Source organism: Elephantulus edwardii, unplaced genomic scaffold, assembly GCF_000299155.1.
Source record: "Elephantulus edwardii isolate Elephantulus edwardi_28Jun2011 unplaced genomic scaffold, EleEdw1.0 scaffold00028, whole genome shotgun sequence".
Classification (NCBI taxonomy): domain Eukaryota; kingdom Metazoa; phylum Chordata; class Mammalia; order Macroscelidea; family Macroscelididae; genus Elephantulus; species Elephantulus edwardii.
This window is the reverse complement of record NW_006399778.1, coordinates 18947557-18971165: the sequence shown is the minus strand read 5'-3', so window position 1 is coordinate 18971165 and position 23609 is coordinate 18947557. Positions and strand designations below refer to the sequence as shown.

The 23609-nt window shown below is 44.9% G+C and overlaps 2 protein-coding genes across 4 annotated transcripts in view; one reads left to right on the top strand and one right to left on the bottom strand.

The window, feature by feature from the left end:
• Positions 1-2179: 2179 nt before the first annotated feature.
• CELA2A (chymotrypsin-like elastase family, member 2A) lies at positions 2180-18439 on the top strand. The gene is made up of 8 exons (XM_006883705.1): positions 2180-2219; positions 2509-2597; positions 6755-6852; positions 9097-9225; positions 12617-12753; positions 13612-13757; positions 15147-15299; positions 18422-18439. The coding sequence occupies exons 1-8, from the start codon at positions 2180-2182 to the stop codon at positions 18437-18439; spliced, it is 810 nt and encodes a 269-aa protein (XP_006883767.1).
• A 1302-nt stretch (positions 18440-19741) lies between these two features.
• The window catches only part of CASP9 (caspase 9, apoptosis-related cysteine peptidase), a 39572-nt gene continuing 35704 nt past the window's right edge, over positions 19742-23609 (bottom strand). For all 3 annotated transcript variants that reach the window (XM_006883629.1, XM_006883627.1, XM_006883628.1), the window contains exons 7-9: positions 22155-22334; positions 21525-21634; positions 19742-19831 (exon numbers count right to left, since the gene is read on the bottom strand). In XM_006883629.1, the coding sequence (XP_006883691.1) occupies positions 19742-19831; positions 21525-21634; positions 22155-22334 (380 nt within the window). The remainder of the gene's footprint in view (positions 19832-21524; positions 21635-22154; positions 22335-23609) is intronic.

Here is a 23609-nt window from a genome sequence, read left to right as displayed (position 1 = left end):
CACAGATTGTTGATGAGTCTTCCTCCAATCTTTCTTCTTCAAAGAGCCCAACTTCCTGAATTATTTGCTCATAATACAGATTGAATAGGTAATGATACAACCCTGAAGTACATCTTTCTAAATTTTAAACCATATAGTGTTTCCTTGCTCTGATCACACAACAGTCTCTTGTCTAGGCATTGGTTTCACATGAGCACAATTAAGTATTCTGGGATTCCCATTCTTCTCAAACTTAGCCATAAGATTCATTTGTTCAAATGTGGATCATTGTTACGAGCCATACAGTCAAATGCCTTTGCATAATAAATAAAGCACAAATAGACATTCTTCTGGTATTCTCTGCTTTCAGTCAGGATTCATATGACATCAGCTGTGATATCCCTGGTGCTACAGCCTCTTAAACGCCCAGCTTGAACTTCTGGCAGTTCTCTGTCAATATATTGTCTAATCCTTTTTTAGATGATCTTCATCAATATTTGCTTGCATGTTAAATAAATGACATTGTTCAGTAACATCCACATTCTATTGGCTCACTTTTCTTGGAATGGGAACAAATATGGATCTCTTCCAGTCAGTTGACCAGGCAGCTGTTCTCCAAATTTTCTGGCATAGACTGGTGAGCACATTCAGGGTTGCATCTATTAGCTGAAACATGTCTATTGGTATCTCATTGATTCCTGTGCCTTATTTTCTGCCAATACCTTCAGTGCAGCATCATATGATACTTCCAGAAATATCTCAGTGTCGGGTAATTCGTTCTGGTACAGTGACTCTGTGTATTATCAACCATCTTCTTTTAATGCTTCCTGGATCATTCAATATTTTCCCCATAGCATCTCTCAATATTGCAGCTCGAAGTTTGAATTTGTTTTTCAGTTCTTTCAGCTGGAGAAATGCTGAACAAGTGCTTCCCCTTTTATTCTCCAATTCCAGCTCTCTGCACATTCAATTTAATACTTTGTCTTCTCAAGCTGCCCTTTGAAATCATCTGTTCAACTCTTTTACTTCAGTATCTCTTCCCTTTGCTTCGGCTTCTCAACTCCCCTCTAAAGCAAACTTCATAGTATCTTCTGACATTCATTTTGGTGTTTTCTTTCTCCTTGTCTTTGTAATAATTTCTTGTTCTCTTCATGGTTAATATCTTTGATATCATCCCATAACTCATCTGATCTTTGATCACTGGACTTCAAAGCATCAAAACTATTAATAAGATTATTTTTAAATTCAGGTGGAATATGTTCAAGGTCATACTTTGGCTCTGTGGACTTATTTTCATTTTCTTCAGCTTCAAGTTGAACTTCTACATGAGGAATTGATGGTCTGTTCCAGAGTTATCACCTGACCTTGTTTTGATTGCTGATACTGAGTTTCTCCAATGGTTCCTTCCACAAATATAGCCAATCTGACTCCTGTATACAGTTCTTGAGTGAGATCCACATGTAAAATGGCCTTTATTTTTAAAAAATGTATTTGTGATAAAGAAATCATTAAATATACAAAATTAGATCATTCTATTTCTAGCCTCACTTCTGTCTCCAAGTCCATACTTTCAGATTACCGTTCCTTCTGTCTTGTTTCCAACTTTCGTATTCCAGTCACCAATTATCATTAGTGCATCTTGATTGCACTTTTGGTTAATTTTGGGCTGCAAAATTTGGTAAAAATCTTCAGTTTCCCCTTTTTTGGCCTTAGCTGTTAGTGCATATATTTGAATAATTGTCATATATTTTATAAATACTCTGTACGTAATCATGACAATCAAAAATATCTCCAAATGTTCTCATATTTTCCTCTGTGGATAAAATGGATAAAACAAGCCCTGTTGAGAACCATTGGCCTAGAATGTTGTTTGTTCAGCATGCCAGCTTAATCTTTTATCAAAAGCACAACTCAAAGGATCAATAATCAATGTTTTTCTTCCTCCTACAACACACAGAGTAATCTACTAAAAGTAGATAGAACTCATATTTCAATATCCACTTCTGGCATATTTTTAAAGAATTTTCAGGGTGACAAACAGGAGAAAATGGGAGAGATAATTGGGCACAATTATCTGTTTTTCACTGGGCTTTGAGAAAATTCACATCTTGTATGTTCCTGTATATCCCTGGCTGATAAGTCTTCTCATAAAACCAAAGCTGGGGTCAGGCTGTGTTCACAGGACTATTACAGACTCAGCATGCTCGGGGCCCTGCTGTTGTCCACGTTGGTGGCTGGAGGTAAGTAAGACCTACCACCCAGAACTGCTCTCCCAGTGCCTTGGTGGGGCTGGGGATAGTGGGGCGCTTATCCCTCAATGGAACTCAATCCTGTGATTGCAAGAACTTTGGAGTGGAGTTCCAAAGAAGTATAGTAAATTACAAGACTCTATGGAAGTTCCCAGAATCTTTCCAGAACAAGGAAGGGTTTTTTTAATTATTTTTTTTAAATCCAGGACGAGCAACAAGGCAAGTGTAGGGTAATGGTTTGAGTTGTCATCCCTGAAATAACAACTTTCTTTTAACACAGCTCTCAGCTGTGGGCTCTCCACTTACCAGCCTGAACTGCAAAGGGTGGTTGGAGGTGAAGATGCAGTGCCCAACAGCTGGCCGTGGCAGGTGAGTCCACTTCTTCCATTCCTGCCTCCATCTATCCCGAATCACCCCTCTGCCCTTCAACCATGCAGACTATTGCTCTGGCAAAGAGGATTGGTAGGAACGTAGAGAAATTCCACTAATAAAAGGTATTCCTATGGCCTTGACTGACCTTGGGGGTTGGAAGAAAAGTGCCTTCTCCAACTTAAGTATGGAGCTACTCCATCCACTACTCATAAACACATATTCACAAACGTCCTTATGTTCAATCAGCTACTTGTTTACCAATATTGCTATCATTATTAGGTGCCATCAAGTCAACTATAACTCATAGTAAGTCCATGAACAACGGGTCAAAGCCTGTGCAATTTTATTCTTACAAATATACTGATATAAACCACACATAACTAAGCCAATATTCTTTATGTTAAAGAACCACTCAGTGCTACTAATGCAAATTAATCCTTAACTCTGGACAAATCAATGTTACCAGTGAAAAGAAATGTTCACTCATCTTAGTATACTGATAGCACTATTTTTAAGGTGTCAAGTGGGGCACCAGCACAAATTATTAGAAACTATGAGGGAGCTCTGGTGACTGAGTGATAAGAATTGTGCTGCCAACCCAAAGGCGTGCAGTTCGAATCTACCTGCTGTTCCATAAGGAAAAGAAAAGCAATCTCCTCCCATGCAACTCACAGCCTCTGAACATCCACTGGAGGCTCAGCTGTAAATTGGCTCCAACTTGACAGCACATAACAACCACATGATAGTGAGACTATCAAAGGAAAAGTGTGAAGTTGACTCTAACATAAGTAAACGCAATAAAATCTCTCATCTGACATGATTGTAATGAGTCATTGGAAAATTTGTATTGAGAAATTATTTTAAATTATACATTTAAACTTAATTTTTTTACTTTAACTTAGTATATGTAAACATAGAAAACTCTGGTGGCTTAGTGGTAATGAGCTACACTGCCAACTCAAAGGCACACGGTTCAAATCCAATAGCTATTTCTTTTTTTTTTTTTTTTTTATCTTATTATTTTTGTGTGAGTGTACCGTCAAATCAGATCTGACTGGTACAGGAGGAGATTGTCCCTTCTTCCCCGGCAGAGCATCTGGTGGATTCGAACCATGCGCCTCTGGGATTGTAGTTGCAGCTCCTTGCCACTAGGCTACCAGAGCTGCCCTTCCAATAGCTATTTCAAGGGAGAATTATGGACAATCTCCTCCTGTGCAATTAACTGTATCTGAAGAGCTGCTGGAGGGTCAGCTATGGGTCAGTTCCTACTCAATGGTACACAGCAACAACAACAAAAACATATGGTTGAAGTCCTTACCCACCTCTCTGGTGGCATAGTTCATTACTGCCAACCAAATGTCAGTGGTTCAAATCCACCAGTTGCTCTTGGGAGAAAGATGTGCAATCACCTCCTGTTAAGATTTATAGCCTCAGAAACCCAGTGGAGGCCAAAATGAGTCAGAATTGAATCCAAAGTAATGGGGGCTTGGTTTCTTCTTTTAATAATAGATTATATGTACACTTTCCCTTCGAAAAATTCATGCAATGCTTTGAAACACTCTGAGCCATCTGAGTAATTAGCCCTCCCAGAGCGCTGGAACTCCCCTCCCTCATCTTTTGGTTTCTCAAAGCCATAATAATCCTTAAAATCCTATTGGTCTAGTTTCTTCCAAATACCTAAGCTCCTTCCCACATAATTCCCAACTCTCCATTTGAACTTACATTTCATATAAGTTTAGTGTCTAATCAAAACAGCTATAATTACTATACAACCACCCCAGATATAAATAGGTCTGGGGACAAACATAACTAGTCCTGGAAGAGCTGGCAGTGTAAATAGTGGGACACTGAGCAGCCAGCCAGTGATAAGCTCATGTGTGTGTGTGTAGATGTGCGTGTGTGCACATGCATATGTGTATGCTTGTGTACATATGTCTATACACACGTGTGTGTATGTCTACATATGTGCTCACTGTTTTAGATTAGGTGGTCAGACAAGGTCTTAGGTCTCTTTGAAGAGACTTGTAGGAAGAGAAGAAGTGTACAATGCTGATTCCTGGAAGAAGAATATTCCAGGCAGAGGAACAGCAAATCCAAGTGCGCAAGGCAGAAGTGAGCTGGTTGTATTTGCAAAGTCACTTGGAGGCCAGTGCAGCCAAAGCAGATAGAAGTGGGACCAGTACGGTCAGAGAGCCCATGTAGGACCTTGAAAGTTTTCAGAGTGTTTGACGTTTTTCACCGTGTGAAATAAGGAGCAACTAGAGGGCTGAGCAGAGATGAGAGGTGATCAGACTTAGATTTTTAAAAGATCATTCTATACAAATGAAGCACAATGTACGTGACTTTTGTATGCAAACCAATATTTAAAAAAAAAAAAAGATCACTCTGACAACTGCATTGGGAAAATATGGGCTAGGGTCTGGGCCAGGATAAAAGCAAGGAGAACAGATAGGAAGGTGAAGTGAAACTCTCCACTAAATATGAAAATAACTGACCCTGGCAGGTCAAGAACAAAGAAAGAGTAGAACTGAGTACATATTGTGGAAGTAGAGCAGGCAGGATTTGCTGATGGGTTTGGGTAAAGGATATAAGAGAGAGTTGTTGTTGTTGTTGTGTCCTATGGTATTAGAACAAACTCATAGTTGGCCCTGCAGTGGGTTTTCAGAGGCTGTAAATCTCACTGGAGGTGATTGTCCATCTTTCTCCCGAAGAGCACCTGGTGGATTTGGACTGCCTGCCTCTGGGTTGACAGCACAACTCTTTACTACTAGGCTACCAGAGTGGAAGATGACAAGACTTTTTTTACATGCTACCAATACGATAAAGTGAGCCTGCCATTTATTGAGATGCAACAGAGCAGGATCTGGAGGGAAATTAAAAAAAAAAATTAAAAAAAGACATGAATTTGAGGGCTTGGTCCTAAGGAAATAACTCCCCAAAAGGAGGAAGTCCCAACAGATTATTTGCAAAGAGATGTTGAAAACAAAGTTGTTTTTCAACAGTGTCTTTATTCAAAGGAGCCCTGGTCGTAGAGTAATGAACTCTGGTGGTATTTTGCATAACATGCTAGGCTGCTAACCAGAAGGTCAGTGGTTTGAATCCACCAGCTGCTCCATGAGGAGCAAGAGGGTAAAGATTTACAACCGTGGAGACCTAAAGAAAGGTGCCCATGAGGCGGAACTGACTCTTTGGCACCGGGTTTGCCTGGCTCTTTATTTAGGGATCGCTGGTGATTTATCTTGATTATAAAACAATAAATATTAGATACCCTCACTTGTATAGAAAAAGAAAACCAGGTAAATGTGTAGAGACCAAAGTGACTAGTAATTACAAAGGATGAAAGAAAAAGGAGGAAGGTAAGTCATTGTTCATGGAATGCTCAATTTTGGTTTATGGTAAATAAAAAGGCATGCATTAAAGGTAAAGCTTGCACAGTCAATTAGTATGAACGAGGTCTATAATTTATACACTCAAAAACATAGTTGCCAAATGTTATTCATAACAATAAAAGGAGGGGAAAGCAGCTGCCAGGATTATTTATGTAAACCAAGAATTTCATGGGATTTGGTTTCTTGGTTTGGAGATTTAAGGTCATGGTTGCATGGAATATCCCTGCTAATTGGCCTAATGTGTTTTGCTCTTCTGTTCCATATGCTAATTTGTTAGGTAGTGTTTAGTCTTAAAAGCTTGAAAGTAGCCATCCAGAGAGTATTGTTCATCCATTGAATTGTTGAATTTGTTGTGTACAGTTTCAACAACATGAAAATAAATTTAAAATTGTTTTCATTTCTTATATAATTAATTCTATTGTAGTTCGAGTTAAAGTTTACAGAATTGGATTTTCATTCAACAATTCATACACATTACATTCCATGACACTGAATTGCCACACAGTGTTTCCTGTTTCAAAGCATCCATCTTTCCTTTCCCTTCCTGCCATCTGAGCTTTGTCATTCAGAAAACGGTTCCCTTTCAATCTTTAAGTTTGAGTGTTATAAGAATATTTTTAAAATTAATGAGGAGGGGAAGATGATTTCTTAGCTTTCAACCTGAGGTGCCTGCCCACTCACCTCACCCTGGTCCCAGTCCTACTCCCAGGGATGCTGAAGAGCAGAGGCCGAGGCCCAGCTCCGAGTGTCTGCGTTTTTCCCCAGGTCTCCCTGCAGTACAGCAGCTCTGGCCAATGGCGCCACACCTGTGGAGGGTCCCTGATAGCCAACAACTGGGTCCTGACCGCGGCTCACTGCATCAGGTAACTGTCTTCCCCAGGCCTCCAGCTTGTCCCCCACACTGCCAGGCCACGTGCCTCTCTAAAAGTTGGAACCCAGTTGGCACAATTTCCACTATATAAAGGAGCCTAGCAAATAGCCACTTGCCTTACCAAGAAACTAGCATCAATCTATTATTCATTCCCTGGTCAATACCTGATATTGACTGGGTGTTCCATGAGAAACACTGGCGGGAGGGGGAGACCTAATCCTGTCCCTCTTGAAGGTACTAGATGTGACCACTGAATCTGGAATTGAGCAACTTTGACTTTCAGAACAGAATTGTTTTTTGTTTGTAAGGTTTTGTATATAGACTGTTTTTTCACTAATGGAATGCAAGCTGAATTATTGATTGTACTGTAATTTTTGTTCAGTACTGTGGAACTCTGGTGGCCTAGTGGCAATAAGCTGCACTGAAATGTCAAAGGCACACGGTTCGAGTCCACCAGTTGCTCTGCAGGAGAAGGATGGGCAGTCTCCTCCAATGCTATTAACTGCCTCTGAAAACCCACTGGAGGGTCAGCTATGGGTTGGTTCCAACTCGAAGGTACACAACAATAACAACAACAACTGTGATATAAGCTTAATGGTTAGAGAGTTGCACTGTCAACCCACAGGTAGCTAGTTCAAATCCACCAGCTACTCTATGGGGGGGAATGAGAAATCTTCTCCCATATGATTTATGGCATCTGAAAACTCACCAGATCAGCCATGATGAATCAGTTCAAACTTGATAGCATTGAGCTCAAAGATTTCCCCCCCTATTAATTTGATAAATATTATGTGGGTCAGATACATCTCAATGGACTCTGGTGTCTCATAGGTGAGATGATTCCTTGAAAACATATTCATTTAAATATCACTTAACCCTGAAAAGTGCACCTTCCTAATAATCCTTAGGAAACTGTATATATCCTTGCAAACCCTAATTTACTATATAGAAGCTCAAAGAAACAAATGTTTTATGTAATCATTCTTCTAGGCTGTCCCACCTCATACAATGACCTCTTGTTGTTGTGTACCCTCGGGTCAGCACCCATTCATAGCTGCCCCTCCCCCAGATTTTCAGATGCAGTAAATCACGCAGCAGTTGATTATCCATCTTTCTCCCACGGAGCAGCTGGCACATAGAAACCGCGTGTCTTGGGGTTGACAGCACATTTCCTCACCCCTAGGCCACCAGAGCTCCCCTAGCAGAGCAGTATGTTGCCAATGGACCTTCTGGTTTACACAGTTACGCAAGTCTCCGCCCACATACTCACACAATGTTCCCTTAGGCAGCACGTATCTAACACTAGAACCATGCAGAGAAGATCAGCATGGCCCCCATGGAAGGAGGACACACAGAATTTCGTAAAGGGATCCAAATAACAGCACATGCTATGTGTGAGGAGAAAGCTTCCCAGGAAACCCCTGAGATGGATAATCCAAGTGGTGCTTAAAGGTACCACAGGAACGAAAGCGTTAATAGTCTAAAAGTATTATATTTTAGGGCATTATTTTTATCGTAGGAGTATGCAATGAGGGTTGCAGAGTGGATTATATTTGGGGGTAGGGGGTGGGGTTTGGGGAGGTGCGGGGGGTATTGTGTACCAATGAGGGAGTTTTTCTTTTGCTTTTCAAGGAGAGGAGCAAACAGGGGTGGGGGGTTTATGCGGGGGAGAAGGGTGCAACAATGAATGAATGGAATTCCAAAATCTCTGTAGATGTTCATTGAAATGAAAAATAAACAACCTAAATTAAAAAAAAAAAAAAGATTGCTCCAAGCTTCCATGCCATCACCTGTATAATGGAATGAACCAAAACCAGTTACCACTGGGTCAATTCAAACCCATGTGTATCAGAGCAGAACTGACAAGATTTTTCAATAGCTAACTGGTTTTGAGTCGGTTACCAGGATTTATTTTAAAATTGCTTACTTGGGGAGGGTTTGTAAAATAATGGGGGAACTTTTACTTTTCAAAGAGAAGAGTGTACGGGGGAAGGGGTGGGCAGGAAGAGAAATGCTGCAAAGAATGAATGGAAATCCAAAGTCTCTGTAAACTTTCATTAAAATTAATGGGAGGGGGGGAAGATAAAAAAATTTAAAAAAGAATAAAATTGCTTACTTGGGCTCATTCCCAGCATCAACTCAAGGCAGTCACTAAACCCAGGCCACTGGGTGAGGTATCCCTGCCCACGGGGGGTCAGCCGAAGCCGACCCTCTCTGCTCGTTCTTCTTTCCCTAGCTCCACCAGGACCTACCGCGTGGTGCTGGGCCGACATAGCCTGTCCACAGATGAAGCCGGCTCTGAGGCCATCGCAGTCTCTAAGCTCGTGGTGCACAAGAACTGGAACGCCAACAAGCTCTCCAACGGGTACCTCCTGCCAAGTGTCTGGGCGTGCTTGGGTGGTGAGGGGGCAGAGTCTGGGTGGGGGACTCTTAAGAGGCAGTGGGTTCAGCCCCACCCTGACCTCTGGGCCTTCTCAAGGGAGATGAGAAGGGGCTCTGACTACTTAGAGGTGGACCTGCCCAGCAGATAACTGGGACAAAGGTGTGAGGTGAGAAAGATAGATGCAAAGACGGTCAGAGTGGCCTGGGATACCAGCTCACGTGTCTGATTTCCCCTCAGCAGAATTTTGCAAGAGCTAAGGTGGCCCCTGATCCTCCCCTGGGTCTCCAGTCCCTAACCCAGGGTGCAGGGACCAGGGACCAGGGTTCATTTCCTGAACATCCAGGTCCTTTCATGATTGCTATTCCTGAGACCCAGGTGGTGTTAAACAGAATGATTATATAAAACAAACCGACCTTAGGTGATTCACCCTTTCATTCAATAAATACTTGTCGAGAACCTGCTGTGTTCCAGGCCCTGTTGCAGGCACTGGAGGAACAGCAGCAAAGGAGATGTATAAGCCACCTGCCCCACAAGTGTGACTTTAACGCCCAAATTTGAGCAGTAAGTTCCTTTCAGTTTAGAGGAACTCTTTTACTAATCCCATCAGAATAGGCACTCTCCATCGGCCAATGGTATCTGTACCTAGCGACTCAGACTTCCACCAGAAACTCTGCCTCCCAGCTGCCTTCCCAGTCAGTTTTCCACCAATCAGAGCAATTAGTGTTCACAATCAGATAATCCCTAATACTAGGCACAGTACTATATCCTTCCCTTTGTACAAGGCACTGTGCTAAACGTCTCCTGTGGATTCTCTTATTTACATTTTGTGCCAGTTTTTAGGAGGGAGATACTACTATCAATACTGTTTTATAGATGAGCAAACCAAGACTTTGCAATATTAATACACTTGCCAGAGATTATATAGAGTTAGAGTAACATGAAGGAAAAAGAATTGGTACCTTTGAGTTGCAGTGCTGGAGAAGAGTACTGAACATACCATGGACTGCCGAGAAAACAAATAAGTCTGTCTTGGAGAGAGTGAGACCAAGTTACTCCTTGGAGTCAAAGATTTTGAAGCTCCGTCTCACATACTTTGGGCACATGGCCGGGGGTGGGGGGACCAGTCCTTGGAAAAGGACATCATGCTTGGAAGGGTGGAGGGACAGCGCAGGAGAGGAAGACCCCGGGTGAGATGGATTGACACAGTAACTGGGATAATGAGGGTAGATGTGTTGGAGTCAGTGAGACTGGCTCAGGTTAGGGCGCAGGCTTCAGAGCTGTTGTATGTAGAGTTGCTATGAGTTGCAGGTGACTCAGTGACACATAAGAACAACAAAGTAATATTCAGTAGGAGTGAGACGAACTTAGCAGACAGCCTGGCACAGCAGGCTTTCAACACACTTTTATCATCATTGTCACCATCATGGCCATTGTTGCTGGTAGCATTTTCACTTTGCTTCTCATAATCCTCTCCTTCTCCAACCCAAAAGAGAGCAGGTCTGCAGCTCGAAAGGGGCCTCTGGGAAGAAGCAGCCCAGTCTTCACTTCAGATTTGCATAATTTACCCATGCATATGGCCTCTTCTGCAGCCCAAGATGCTACTCCTGGGTGGCGGCCAAGAGCTCCCTCTGCCAAACCTTCCAGAAGACGCCTCATCCTGGCTCAGCTGAGAGCAGGAAGCTGCCATGTGGCTGTAACACTCAACATCCTCTTAGTCAACAAACAGGCGTGAGGGCCTGCTGTTGTCCAGTGCTGAGGCTGGTTCTCAGGGGGATCCAGGAATCATGAGGCACCTTGTCCTCCAAGGGCTTGTCATCAGATGAGACACATACCCCAGGCAGTGGAGAGCCGTAAGATGTTCCAAGATGTGTCAGATGATGGAGGTGGGCATAAAGCTCGATAAGGGGTCTTTGAGGTCAGGAGCGCAAACCAGGACAGGGGGTCTGCCACAAAATGGACAGGCGTGTCCTGGACCAGTGGCCATCAGGCCAGCTGGAGAATGTAGAGAAAGTATGGGAGAAATAGTGAGGATCATGCATTTGAACTGAGAAAGCTGTTAGCTTTCAGGTCCTTAAATACATGTCCTATCATTGAGTGTCATTCCTGTTATCTCTAGATGCAGAACAAATTATCCTTTAAAAAGTAATAGCTTAAACCAACAATTTGTTGTTGTTGTTATGTGCTGTTGAGTTGCTTGCGACTCACAGCAACCCTATGTACAACAGCCTTGAAACCTGCTCTTTCCTGTGCCAACCTTATTGTCTCTGACACACCTACCTCCATTAACCCAGTCACTGAGTCAATCCATCTCATTGAGGGTCTTCCTCTCCTGCACTGTCCTTCCACCCTCACAAGTGTGATGTCCCTCTCCAAGGCAAGGATCCCTTCTTGCAACATACCCAAAGTATGTCAAATGAAGCTTCAGAATCCTTGCCTCCAAGGTGCAGCCTGGTTTCATCCTCTCTAGGATGAACCTGTTTGTTCTCCTGGCAGACCGTGGTATATTCAGTACTCTTCTCCAGCACCACAGCTCAAAACCAACAGTTACTTTTCATAATTATCTCTCAGTGCCTGGAAGATTCTCTGTCTGGGTCTTTCATGAGGCTGTAGTCAGATAATGCTTGGGGCTGGACCATCTCAAAGATTCCCCCAAGCACACATCTTCAAGAGTTCATGTTGGTAGTGAGGTGGGACCATTGTCAAGCTATCCACACGTGGTCCAAACTTCTTCACAGCATAGGATATTGGTTCTAAGGACCAGAGTGCAGGAAGGCTAGATAGAATCTGTGTCTCCTCTTAGGACCTAGTTTCAGAAGCCTCATGATGTCATTTCTACCATAATGACAAGAGCTCCTGGATTCAAGGAGCAAGGGCATAGTCTTGTGAATGAGACCCAAAGATCATGTTGGCCACGTATGCAAGGTAGAAAAGAGAAGAGAAAGAGTGAAAGCAAAGAGACTTTTGATCTAAGCATCTCCTGCTAGTTTCTCAACCAAACACAGGAAGTATGTGTGAGGCCAGAAATGACTGAGAAGCCTTACTGAGCTTGGCCAGAGGCTCAAAAGTCTTATCAGCACAGCACTCTGAGCAACCATGACCAACTCATCAGAAAGGACCGTGCAAGGCAAAGGCAACTTGCCAACCTTATTTTCAACCTTCTCCTAAAACAGCGCTTAAGCAAACTACGGACTTCAAGTTTCTCCAAGATAAGATGAAGTCCTGTGGGGTTTACAGCTCCTTCAGGATCTTACAGCCTCGGGACGGCTGAGGAGGGATTCAATACCTCCAGTTGAGGCTGTAATCAGAAATAAAGAAATAAATGGGGCTGGAAAAGCCAGCATTCTCCTTATGCTCTGCCTCTTTCCTGACCCAGGAATGACATTGCTCTGCTCAAACTGGCTAAGGCCGTCTCCCTGAGTGACAAGATCCAGCTGGCCTGCCTCCCACCTGCTGGCGACATTCTGCCAAACAACTACCCGTGCTACGTCACTGGCTGGGGAAGGCTACAGAGTGAGTAGGAGACATGATCTCCCTCAAGACCTGGGAGGGAAGGGAGAGGATTTATGAGCAGGGTCTTTACCCGCTCAGCACTCAAGGTCTTTGCTGTTGTTGTGTGTCACTGAGTCAGAACCAACTCTTAGCAGACCTTCCAGCTCATTTTAAGAGGCAGCAAATCACACAGGCGGAGACTGCCCAGCTTTCTTCCTCCTAAGGTCTTGGGAGGAAATGAAATAAATTTCATGACTACAGATTTGGTACAGTATTTTCACCAAACCAGAATATCTTTCCAATGTACACAGGGACTCACTGTCATTTGTATGAGGTGTTTATAATTTATGGACCTGGCTAAGCAAAAAGGAGAATTTGTTATAAGGATTTGTTGTTGTTGTTGTTGTTGTTAACTTTTGGTATAAGGGTCCAAACACAAAGTCAGAGATGAAGCAGGTTTCAGGAACAGCCTCAGATCAGAGTCTGAAAGGCTAGAGGTCTGGGAAACCTTTTCTCACTATCAGAGAAGCTGTTTCATTCTTCTCCATGAAGAAGAAAATGGCAGCTGTTGCCACTGGCTCCCAGGTTTACTTAGTGTCTCACTGGGATCTCTTAGTCTCAATCCTAAAATCTCAGGAAAAAGAACTCATTGGTTTAGCTTGAGTCAGATGTTCAACTCTGAACCAACAACCAATGAACATTGTCCGTCAACAGTGAAGACACAATATATGCAAACATGGTGGCACCCACTTCAAGTCTATGGATGGTAGGAAGTGAAAGAGGCCAGAAAGAGAGGTGCTGGGCAGAAAGCACACTGGTACCACCTTTGCCCTCAGCAGACTCTTGGCTCTATAGCCCCTTCCCTCTGATCTTTTGCAGCCAACGGAGCTCTTCCTGACATCCTGCAGCAGGGTCGCTTGCTGGTTGTGGACTACGCCACATGCTCCAGCGCTGGCTGGTGGGGCAGCAGCGTGAAGACCAACATGGTCTGTGCCGGTGGTGATGGTGTGATCTCCAGCTGCAATGTGAGTACAGAAAACCAGGTGCCCACTTTTCACAGGGAAAGGCTGGGTATGGGGAGAGTGTCTGGGCCTCAGAGTGTCCAGCCTCCCCGCTCCTGGCAGAAGCACTCAGGAACAGTGTCAGATGCTTCAACAGCTGGTCTTCATCCCTGTAGTGTCCAGGGCAGATGCTTTGCGGTGCTCCTCATCATGTCGATGCCCCTCACTGCCGAGAAGTTCTGTTGGTCTCATCAAGGTCTCTCATTGCAGTCATTGGGAGGGAGCCACAGGGAAGGCTTCTCTGAGTTACTGGTTGCCATTGTTGATTTCTACTCATGGCAACCACTTATGTCCCACAGCATTGTTGTCCTTGTTGTTGTGTGCCATTGAGTAGGAACCAACTCACAGTTGACCTTTCAAAAGATTTCCAAAGGCTGTAAAGTACACAGAAGATTGTCCATCTTTCTGCTCAGAGCACCCAGTGGATTCAAACTACCTGCTTTTGAATCGGCAGTGAAACTAGGACCCCCATGGCTCCCTACGTGTCTGAGAGTAGAATTGACTTTTCTGACGTAGATCACCAGGCCCTTCTACTTAACTGTCTCCGGAGGTACTCCAACTGCCAAACTTTCAGGATAGCCCGTTCACTGTTTGCACCACCCAGGGCCTCCATTCTCTGGGCTAGAGACCTTCTAAGTGGAATGCTACTTTCTCTGTTCAACTGATCTCATTAGAGCCCCAGCGTGTCTCCTCAAGGAAGCTTCCCCAGAAGCTGTCCTGGAGACAATGGCTTAACCACAGCCTTGCTGGTAGACGGCAGCAGAGGGGACAGAACACGAGGATGCTCAGTTGCTAACAGAGAAGGGTTTCCACACGCCCTGTAGACCGTATCATCATACCCAACACTCTGCCCTCTGAACCTGACTGGCTGTAGGAATATTTCCTCATGAGCACTGATTGGCCTTCATGGTACTGCCTTACTCGTCAGAACTGATTGGTTAAGAACTTAAGGTCTTCACTGTGGGATGAGATCTGAGCTCCTCCACTAACTCCCTGTTCAACCTCAAACACATCAACTGCTGGCAGCTTGTGTCTTTTCCTTAGCAGTGAAATGACACATACTGACAACACTTACCTCAAAGATTTTTGTAAGGATCACATTGATCACTTTAAATGAGTGAAGGCATATAAAGTGCTTGGCTCATTTCCAGGCTCCCATAGAGACTTAAATGCTAGCTCTCAGTATCATGGTACCAATCTTGAGCTGGGACCACTAAGGCCAAACTCAAAGGAGATGACCATACAGAGTAATATAAATACATTGAGAACAAGCAAAACATGGGATTTTACTGAGCAGGCCCCCCACCTCCTACCCCACCCAGGCTCTGCTGACAGAACTCTGACCTTCCGTAGGGGGACTCCGGGGGACCACTGAACTGCCGAGCAGCTAACGGTCAATGGGAAGTGCACGGTGTGGTCAGTTTCGGATCCTCCCTTGGCTGCAACTACTACCACAAGCCCTCTGTCTTCACCCGGGTCTCCAATTACATCGACTGGATCAATACAGTAAGAGCTGGCAATTGTGCCCTAGGTTCTGTGGGCACCTCCCTTCTCATCTGGTCACCAGGGCAAAGCCTGTTTGGCACCTGAGGATTCCCCCCTTCCTGAAAGCTAACCAGGGGTCCCCTTGAGGAGGCTACAGACTTGGACAATTTCTGATGAGTCCCCCATGGGCCCCAAAATCTCTGTGTGGGTAAAGTTGAGTGAAAAGGGACATAAAGAAGAGCCTTAACTGAAGTGGTTATAAAAAAAAAGGGTACCACTCAAAACATTAGGAGTGGGGTTTGGGGGATTAGTATTTTATTTTTATCTGTTTAGTTACTATACCTCATCATTTAGTATTATAAACACTTCATCGGTAAAGCCCCAAGTCTGAAGGTTCAAGACCTCTAGAGCCTTAATGATTAGAAATCAGGCCCCAGAGGGACACTCCTGTTTATGAATATTTTTTTAAATGGTGCCAACATTGGGAGCAGACAGTGCTATAACAGGAAGTGGGAGCAGGTACAATTGGAAGAATTGTCACAAGATGCAGTTTCTAGGGGATGGGGGAGCTGTCTGTTAGGGATAAGGAGAAGGAAGAGGCCACTCTATGCTGATTTGGGTAAATTTTTTAACTTACCATGTTAATTGTGGTAAATACATGTTTTGTTATAAAACAGTAAGCAGTTCACTAATCTTCACGTCAAGTTCAGCGATGTTGATCATGTTCATCACATACAATCATCACCCTCATCTGCTTCCAAATGTCTCCTTCACTCCACAGAAGTTCAGCGTCCTGGGGGACCTTTTTAGCCTCACTACCTGGCCTTGGCCCAGCCTCAGTTTGCTCATCTGTAGAGTGAGACGTGGACTGGCCCAGTGCCCTTAGGAGTTCTAGGAGGCATAGCAAATAGGAGTTACACTGCTGTGGCAAAGCCCCAAAAGATGGGAAAGTAGACATCTGGCTTCATTGTTTGAGCATTGCTAAATGCAATGAAACTGACACAGTGTTATGAAATCAAATATGAAACCACAGCCCCGAGCATGTGGTCACAGGGAGAAACACACTCTCAAAACTAGCAAGTGGGCTGCTTCCCAGCTTCCCCGTCAACACACGCTGCTCCTTCTCTATCTCTGTCTGCTGGTATTTCTTTGCCAACAAGTGGGCAAAGGGACCAGAGCCACCCAAAAAGTTTACGGGAGAGAAATGTGAAATCAAGATGAGAGAGGCTATTCATTAATTTGACAGATTATTAAAAAAAAAAAATGGAGAAGTCTCAATTCGGTTTATGCAGAAGAAAAGCTGAGTCTAACTCTTGTGGTGCCACCGGCATGGCAAAGGAACCAGGCCCAGCCTCCCTGGGTGGAAACACGCCTGGGACCTTTTCATAGCCAAGTTCTAGGATCCTTTTCCAGCCCCAGCTGCCGGGTGAGTCACCACACAGCTGGTCCCAGCAGTACCTGGGGGAGCCCAAAGCAGAGGCCTGAGGCAATTGTCCTGATTGGTCGTCCTCAGCATCAGCTGTTCTGAGCCACACACACACAAGGACAGCACAGGCCAGGGTCCAAAACCATGGCAGATAGCACAGGGGATCAGCGGTGAAAGTAAGCCTTGCCAGGCAGCTGGGCAGAGGTCCTGCCATGATGGGAGCGCAGCCAGGGCAGGCACGGATGCCCAGTGTTGGCTTCAAGGAGTGGGTGAGCCAGGCTGCCACCAGCTGTCCTCTGCGGAGGCGGCCCCTGGCAGCTGTGGAGGAATCAAGACAGAACCCTGCCGTGGTCCCAGTGCTGGGGCCCTCATGGGGTGAGGCACAGCTGCAGCCCTGGGGGTGTTTGGGAGCACCTGCCTGCACGGACCAGACAGGTGACAGACAAGCCAAGGCCAAGTAGCTGCCAGCAAAATGCACGAGCAGGAAACTGACCAGAGACAGGTGGCCAAGGGCATCTGTTCCTTCAACAAATGCTTACTGATTGACAGTAAAACAGAAATCTCCAGCATTTACTATTTTGGGGGGTTTGGGTTTTATTTCTCCAGCAAGTATGTTAAAACATACACACAACAAAACACTGAGTCATTAATTAATGGATAGAGTTTCTCTTCAGTGATGGAAAACTTCTGGAGTAGTGGCTATGGTTGTACAGTAACGTACTTGCCACTGAATCGTATGCTTTAAAATAGTAAGGCAATCTCACACTATATGTATTTTGTACCAACAAAAACATTAACACTCAAATATTGTAGGCATGCATCAAGCGAAAAAGAAACACTCCCCACTCATTCCCTGCCTTCACCTCCACTCTCCCAGATAATCGTCAATCTCAGGTCGGTGCATGGTCTTTAGAACTTTATTTCTGTATTATGAGCACAAGTCTCCCAACCAAAAGTAGGATCTTTCACTCTTCATTCTGCAGCCTGGGTTTTCTCTCCCACTTCGTAAGCCCTCTATCACACTTTTTATGACAGAACACTCCCGTCATTCTCTCAAACCACTGCAGGGTACCCCGTGCAATAAGGAATGACAAGTTAATGCATCCCGGTTTTCATTCTTCCTGCGGTGCACATCCTTGGACATAGAGGCTTGCACACTGACTGCTCTGAGTGTATCTGCTATTTTTAAAACACAGTGACCATTCAGTCAATTCCCATGAATGGCGACCCCACGAGTATCACAGAAGAGGGGCACTCCGTGAGTTTCCAACGGCTGTGGAGTTTGAGAAAAGCCTTTTCTTTCAAAGTGCCTCTGGGTAGGATTCAACTTCCAACCTTTCCATCAGCAGCTAAACAAGCCAACCATTTGCACGAACCAGGGACAATCTTAAAAGTGACATCACCAGATTCCAGTTTTAATATATTAAGACATTTAACAGGTAATAACCAAAACAGACTCTGAAAACAGGTTAAACCCAAACCACAGGGGTGTGTAATACATAAACATGCCCACCTGCCCATTTTGCATATACCTTTTAGGAGTTCGCAGACCCCTGGAGCCCAAGCAGGTCGGTGGAAAGCTGGAGTAACAAGCTTCTTCTCATAGGAGCTGCCTCAGCCCGGCTGCCTGGGATACTTGAGCAGCTCACCGCTGAGGAGCATAAACGGAGGAAGCTGTTGGGTTCATTTGATTATTTTCTTGTTTGTGTCCCTGCAGGTAATTGCAGAGAACTAAACCAAAAGAAGACTCCAGGACTGTTCTCAACTTGGAACGGTGACTGAGGGGAAAATAAAGTGGCAACTACATCAATCATTCCTTGGTGTGAGTCTTATTAGCCAACAGCCCTAATGTAACAAAAAACCTACAACGAACCCGCTGCCAAGTAGTTGATTGTGACTCATGGTGAGGTGACCACATGTATTACAGAAAGAACTGTTCCACATGGTCCTCTTGGCTCGAAGCTTTACAGAAATAGGTCACTGGGCCTTTCTTCCACTGTGTAGTTCCCAACTAACCTTTATATTAATAATTGAGTGCAAAGTGTACCACCCAAGGTCTTGGACCTAATGTCTAGGGTCCCTAAAAGCAAAAAACCAGCAGCGGTCAGGCCAGCCTAAAGGACCTCAGGGACGGGGACGGAGGTCCCAGGATCGCCCTGCGGTCTTGGGGTCCTTCAGTGAATGAGACCCTTGGGAGGCACAGGCCAAGTGGCCCAGGACCTGGGTTGTGGCCAGCTTCTCCACAGATTAACCCTCCTCCCTAGGGCAGGATTCATACCCTTCACTTCCCTAGGATGAGGTGGGAATCAAGCTCTGGGGAAATGTTTGGGAAAAGGCAAGAATTACCTTTGCAAGGAAGAGTTTAAGATTAGGGGGAGAGAAATGAGCACAAGAGAGTCTAACCCAAGATTTATTGTTAAGAATACAACACGGGGAAATGAGCAATGTTCAATACTTCATTTGGAATTCACAGACTGAAGCTGTTCAGCCGCTGGTAGCACCGAGCCTGCTGATCTGAGAGAGGCGTATTTCTTTGTTGCATAAAACTCCTATCAGTCATGGCTCTTAAGCAGAGGCAATTTTGTCCCCCAGGGGACATCTGGTGATGTCTGGAGACATTTTTAGTTGTCACAACTCGGGAGAGGGCTACAGGGAGGGGGTAAGTGGAGGGCAGGAATGCTGCTAAGCATCCCCCAGGGCACAGCCTCCTGCCACAAAGCATCCAGTCCCAGATGCCAACAGTGTTGAGACTAAGAAACCCTGCTGTCGGGGAAGCAAAGGGGCCCCAGGCACAGGAACCAGTCCACGAAGTGGCCGTGAGGAAGAGGCCATGTGGAGTCCACACACCTGGGCTCCTATGCCTTCATCTTCTCCTTCACATCCAATCTGGAATCTTCTATGCTTTCATGGGGAAAAGCAGCCAGTTCACAGGCTAAGAAATCTTCAAAGTATGGCAGCCACAGTCACCGGGACCTAGGAGCCTGAAGCTAGAAGGTTTGGGGCTTAAAAGGGAGGCAAGATGGGGAGCTCTGCTTCATCAAGTTTTAAAGAAAAGTTTTTTCCGGAGGAAATTAAAACAACCCGGCATCTGCTTGTAAATTCCTTTCTCTGAAACAGCATTGGCAACCTGTGAAGACACAAGCACAGAGTGGTCCATGAGTCCTAGTCATTCCTGTGAGCATTCAAAAGGGGAACTGGAAAAAAAAAAGACAAAAAAGAGGAAAGAGGCTGAGAAAACGATCAATAAACTGGCACTGTGTAGAAGTAGAACTGACCCAAGCCAAATTCACCGCCATCAAGTCAGTCCTAACTCGGGGGGGACCCTCCATCAAATTCTGAGACTATAAATCTTTACAAAAGGAGACTGTCCATCTATCTCTCCCACAAAGAGCCTGGTGGATTCGAACTGCTGACCTCACAGTTAGCAGCCTGACATATTACATGATATACTACACCACCAGGGCTCCTGGTCAGTCACAGAAGGACAAATATTGTATGAGCCCACCTAGATGAAATAAGCAAACATACAGAAATGAAAGATTAATGGTTACTGAGAGGGCAGAAGTTTTTGCTTAGAGGGCTGAGAGTTTATGTTAATGGTAGAATGATTTAGAAAAGGTTGGAAAAGAACGGTTACAGAATGTCACTGAACTGGAAATGTGGGGGGTGGGTGTACTGGTCAATGTTTTGGTGTGTCTATTTTCATCAAAAACACCCACAAAAGAAAACAACAAATCGTAGCTGTAAGTGTCACCACTATACTGAAGGGCTCAAGAACAATCACTTCAACCTAAACTTTTTGAAAATTCAAAATTACACTTCAGATGGTCAAAATGTCTGTTTTTCTGTTAATTATGTCTCACTATCATGAGTCCTGGTAGTTTGGAGTGCTATGTGTTGAGCTGCTAACTGAAAGGTAGGCAGTTTGAATCTATCAGCCACTTCAGGGAGAAAGATAGGCAATCTCCTCCCATGAAAATTTATACTCTAAAGTCCAAGGAAGGGAACTCTGGTGGCCTAGTGGTAAGAATCTGAGCTCCAGTCTGGAACGCATGCAGTTCAAATCCATCCCCTGCTCTGTGGGAGAAGGATGGACCATCTTCTCCTGTGCGATCACTGCCTCCGAAAACCCACTGGAGGGTTAGCTATGGTTTGGTTCTGACTCGATGGCCCACAACAACAAAAAGGTCCAGTAGAGGGTGCCAGGAGTTGGAGTTGGCACAATGGCAGTATATTTTTGGTATGGTTATCTTATACAAATAAAAAATTTTCACAAGGTTCAAAGCCAACTGGGAGGTTTGCTTGAAAAGAAAGAGATCAGGACCAAGAGGGGAATACAGTACCTAATCCCCACCATCCTCTCCCCATCCCTTAGGGCCCCAGGCCTGAGGGCCCCACCATAGAGGGTGGAATTCCTGCACAGAGTAAGAAAGACTCAATGTGTTGATGCCCCCAGGTAGAAGAAGCTCTCGACTTTTGGACACAACTGCTTGGGGTCAGGCTTTCACATGAGGGCTATGGTTCTACCAAGCCATCCTCCATCAGTCCCTCAGAGGGAGGTTAAAGGCAGGATCATGGTTCTAGGAGATCAAGACTCTATGATGACACAGTGGGACAAACGTCACCACAGATAGTGGTGACCTAAGAGAAAGGGCGCCAACTCCCACGGCAAATCAAGCTGCAGAAGCAGATGAGGATTCTCTGTCTTCTGTTTGACTCTGGTCGGCTGTGTCCCCAGGCTGGGTTGGTGCCCTGCTCACTCTCTCTCCTACTCTTCCTTGAGAACACCCCTTCCCAGCATGCAGGAAGGCAGCTCTCACCCTGAGCAGGAGGTGCTGCAGGTCTTCTGAGTCAGCCCACTGCTCAAAGACTCTGTCCAGGGTTTCAATGTACCAGGAGCCACTGCTGATATTCCTCCAGGAGACAAAACCTGAGGAAGGAGAAAGGTTGTTTGTGGGCCAGGGCCCAGCTGGGTCACCCCTCCTCAGAGCCTGGACTTGACAGGTTCCCCCATATCATCTGGGCCTTTGTCCCCTCTCTGATCCCATTTCACCCTCAGAACTACCTTGTGACTTTGGTTAAAGTTCCCATCTTACCAACCAGCAAACCGGGGCTCAGAAAAGTCAGATGGTTCCCCTCAGGTGGCAGGTGATAGGTATTGGGAAACTAACACCCACAGCACCTCCTCTACTGTGCTCCATGGTGTGCCAGCCACCTGTCTAACCCCTGAGACAACCCCTGGAGTATGATTATAGTTCCACTTTAGAGTTAAGGAGGCTGAGGCAGGCCAAGAACCAGGGTGATATGAGGGAAGCACCCTGGGCCAGGCTCAGTCACTGGGATGATAAGAGGCAAAACGAGGACTCAGAAACAGGCCTCTTCTTCCCTCCCACGGCTGCCGTTAGCGCAGGTAGGAGCATGCACTGGGAGGGGAGAATGAAGGCACTCACCTGGGAAGGTGGAGTAGGACACGAAAATGTCACTGGGGGTGGGCAAACTAGCCACAGCATCCGGCTGGTCAGAGCTTTCTGGACCTTTCTGGAATGGGGCGGCATCTGACTCCACAGTACTGTCAAAGGCTCCGTCTTCAGGGGAAGCAGAGGTCACTTCAAACCCACGGTCTTTCTGCTCTGTAGGAAGTAGGAAAAAAACCCACCAAAACCAAACCAAACAATTTGTCACTGAAACATAAACCAGAATTCCTTTCCTCAGTTCTTGGCGCCACCCAGTCTGTCCCTAGCCTAGGATGGTCGGATTACCTGGGAAGCTGGGTCTTTGTCAGGCAGACATGAGCAAGAAGCAAAGCTTTACTTCAAGAATTAAAAAAAAAATCACATATGCCAGGGGTTGAATTGTGTCCCCCTGAAAAGACTTGTTATCCTATACATGCGAATGTGGCCTCGTATGAAAAAAGGGTTTCTGAAGATCTCCTCTTAGCGAGTAGGAGGCCACACTGGAGCAGGGTAGGTCCCCACCCAGTCACAGAGGTGTCCTTATAAAACAGGGAACAGAGAGATGAAGATGCAGCTACAAACCAAGAACCACCAAAACTACCAGAAGCTGAGCAAGACCACAGAAAACTTCCTCTGAAGCTTTTTGAGCATGGTCATTATCAGGACTTCTAGAATGTCACCTGTAATATGCTGTGGACTTAACCATAAGAAAGAATTTCTCCACACCCTTGTTTATTGCTGCATTATTTACAATAGCAAAGAGATGGAAGAAACCCAAGTGACAATCAACAAACAAATGGATAGAAAAATGATGATATATCATATGATGGAATACTATGCAACACTGAAAATCAAGGAACTCATAAAACATTACACAACATGGGGACCCTGGAGCACATCATGCTGAGTGAAATATTTCAGTCTTAAAAGGGCAATTACTGCATAGCACTACTATTATAAAGCAGGTCAGACAGAGTGGACAGATAATTACCATTGGCTTAGAACAGATGAAGGAAAGAACTGTTTAAAAGGAAGATACAATTAGGCACTATAAGTATGACAAAAGCCCAGAATAAGAGGTCTATCATTGGAAAGAGGACTGGGAGAGAGGAGGTAGGTAATTGTACAACAATGAATGATATTTTAAAATGTTAACTGGGGGAGGGGGAAAGGACGTGGGGGGGTAAAATGTGCAACAATGAATGAATGAAAATCTAACTTCTCTGTAAATGTTAGTTAAAATTACAATTAAAATAAATTAAAAAAATAATTTCTCAATAGGTTTTCTCTACCATAATGGATGCCCACGGTGGACAGCATTTGACAGAACTCTCAGTTTATGATGGGTTTGGAAGCAGGAGTGGCATCCACTTCCTAAACCACATGCCTCTGGGAATTCTATAAACTTGTTGAAACAACCATAGTTATCCAAAGACTTCAGGTATTTTGTCC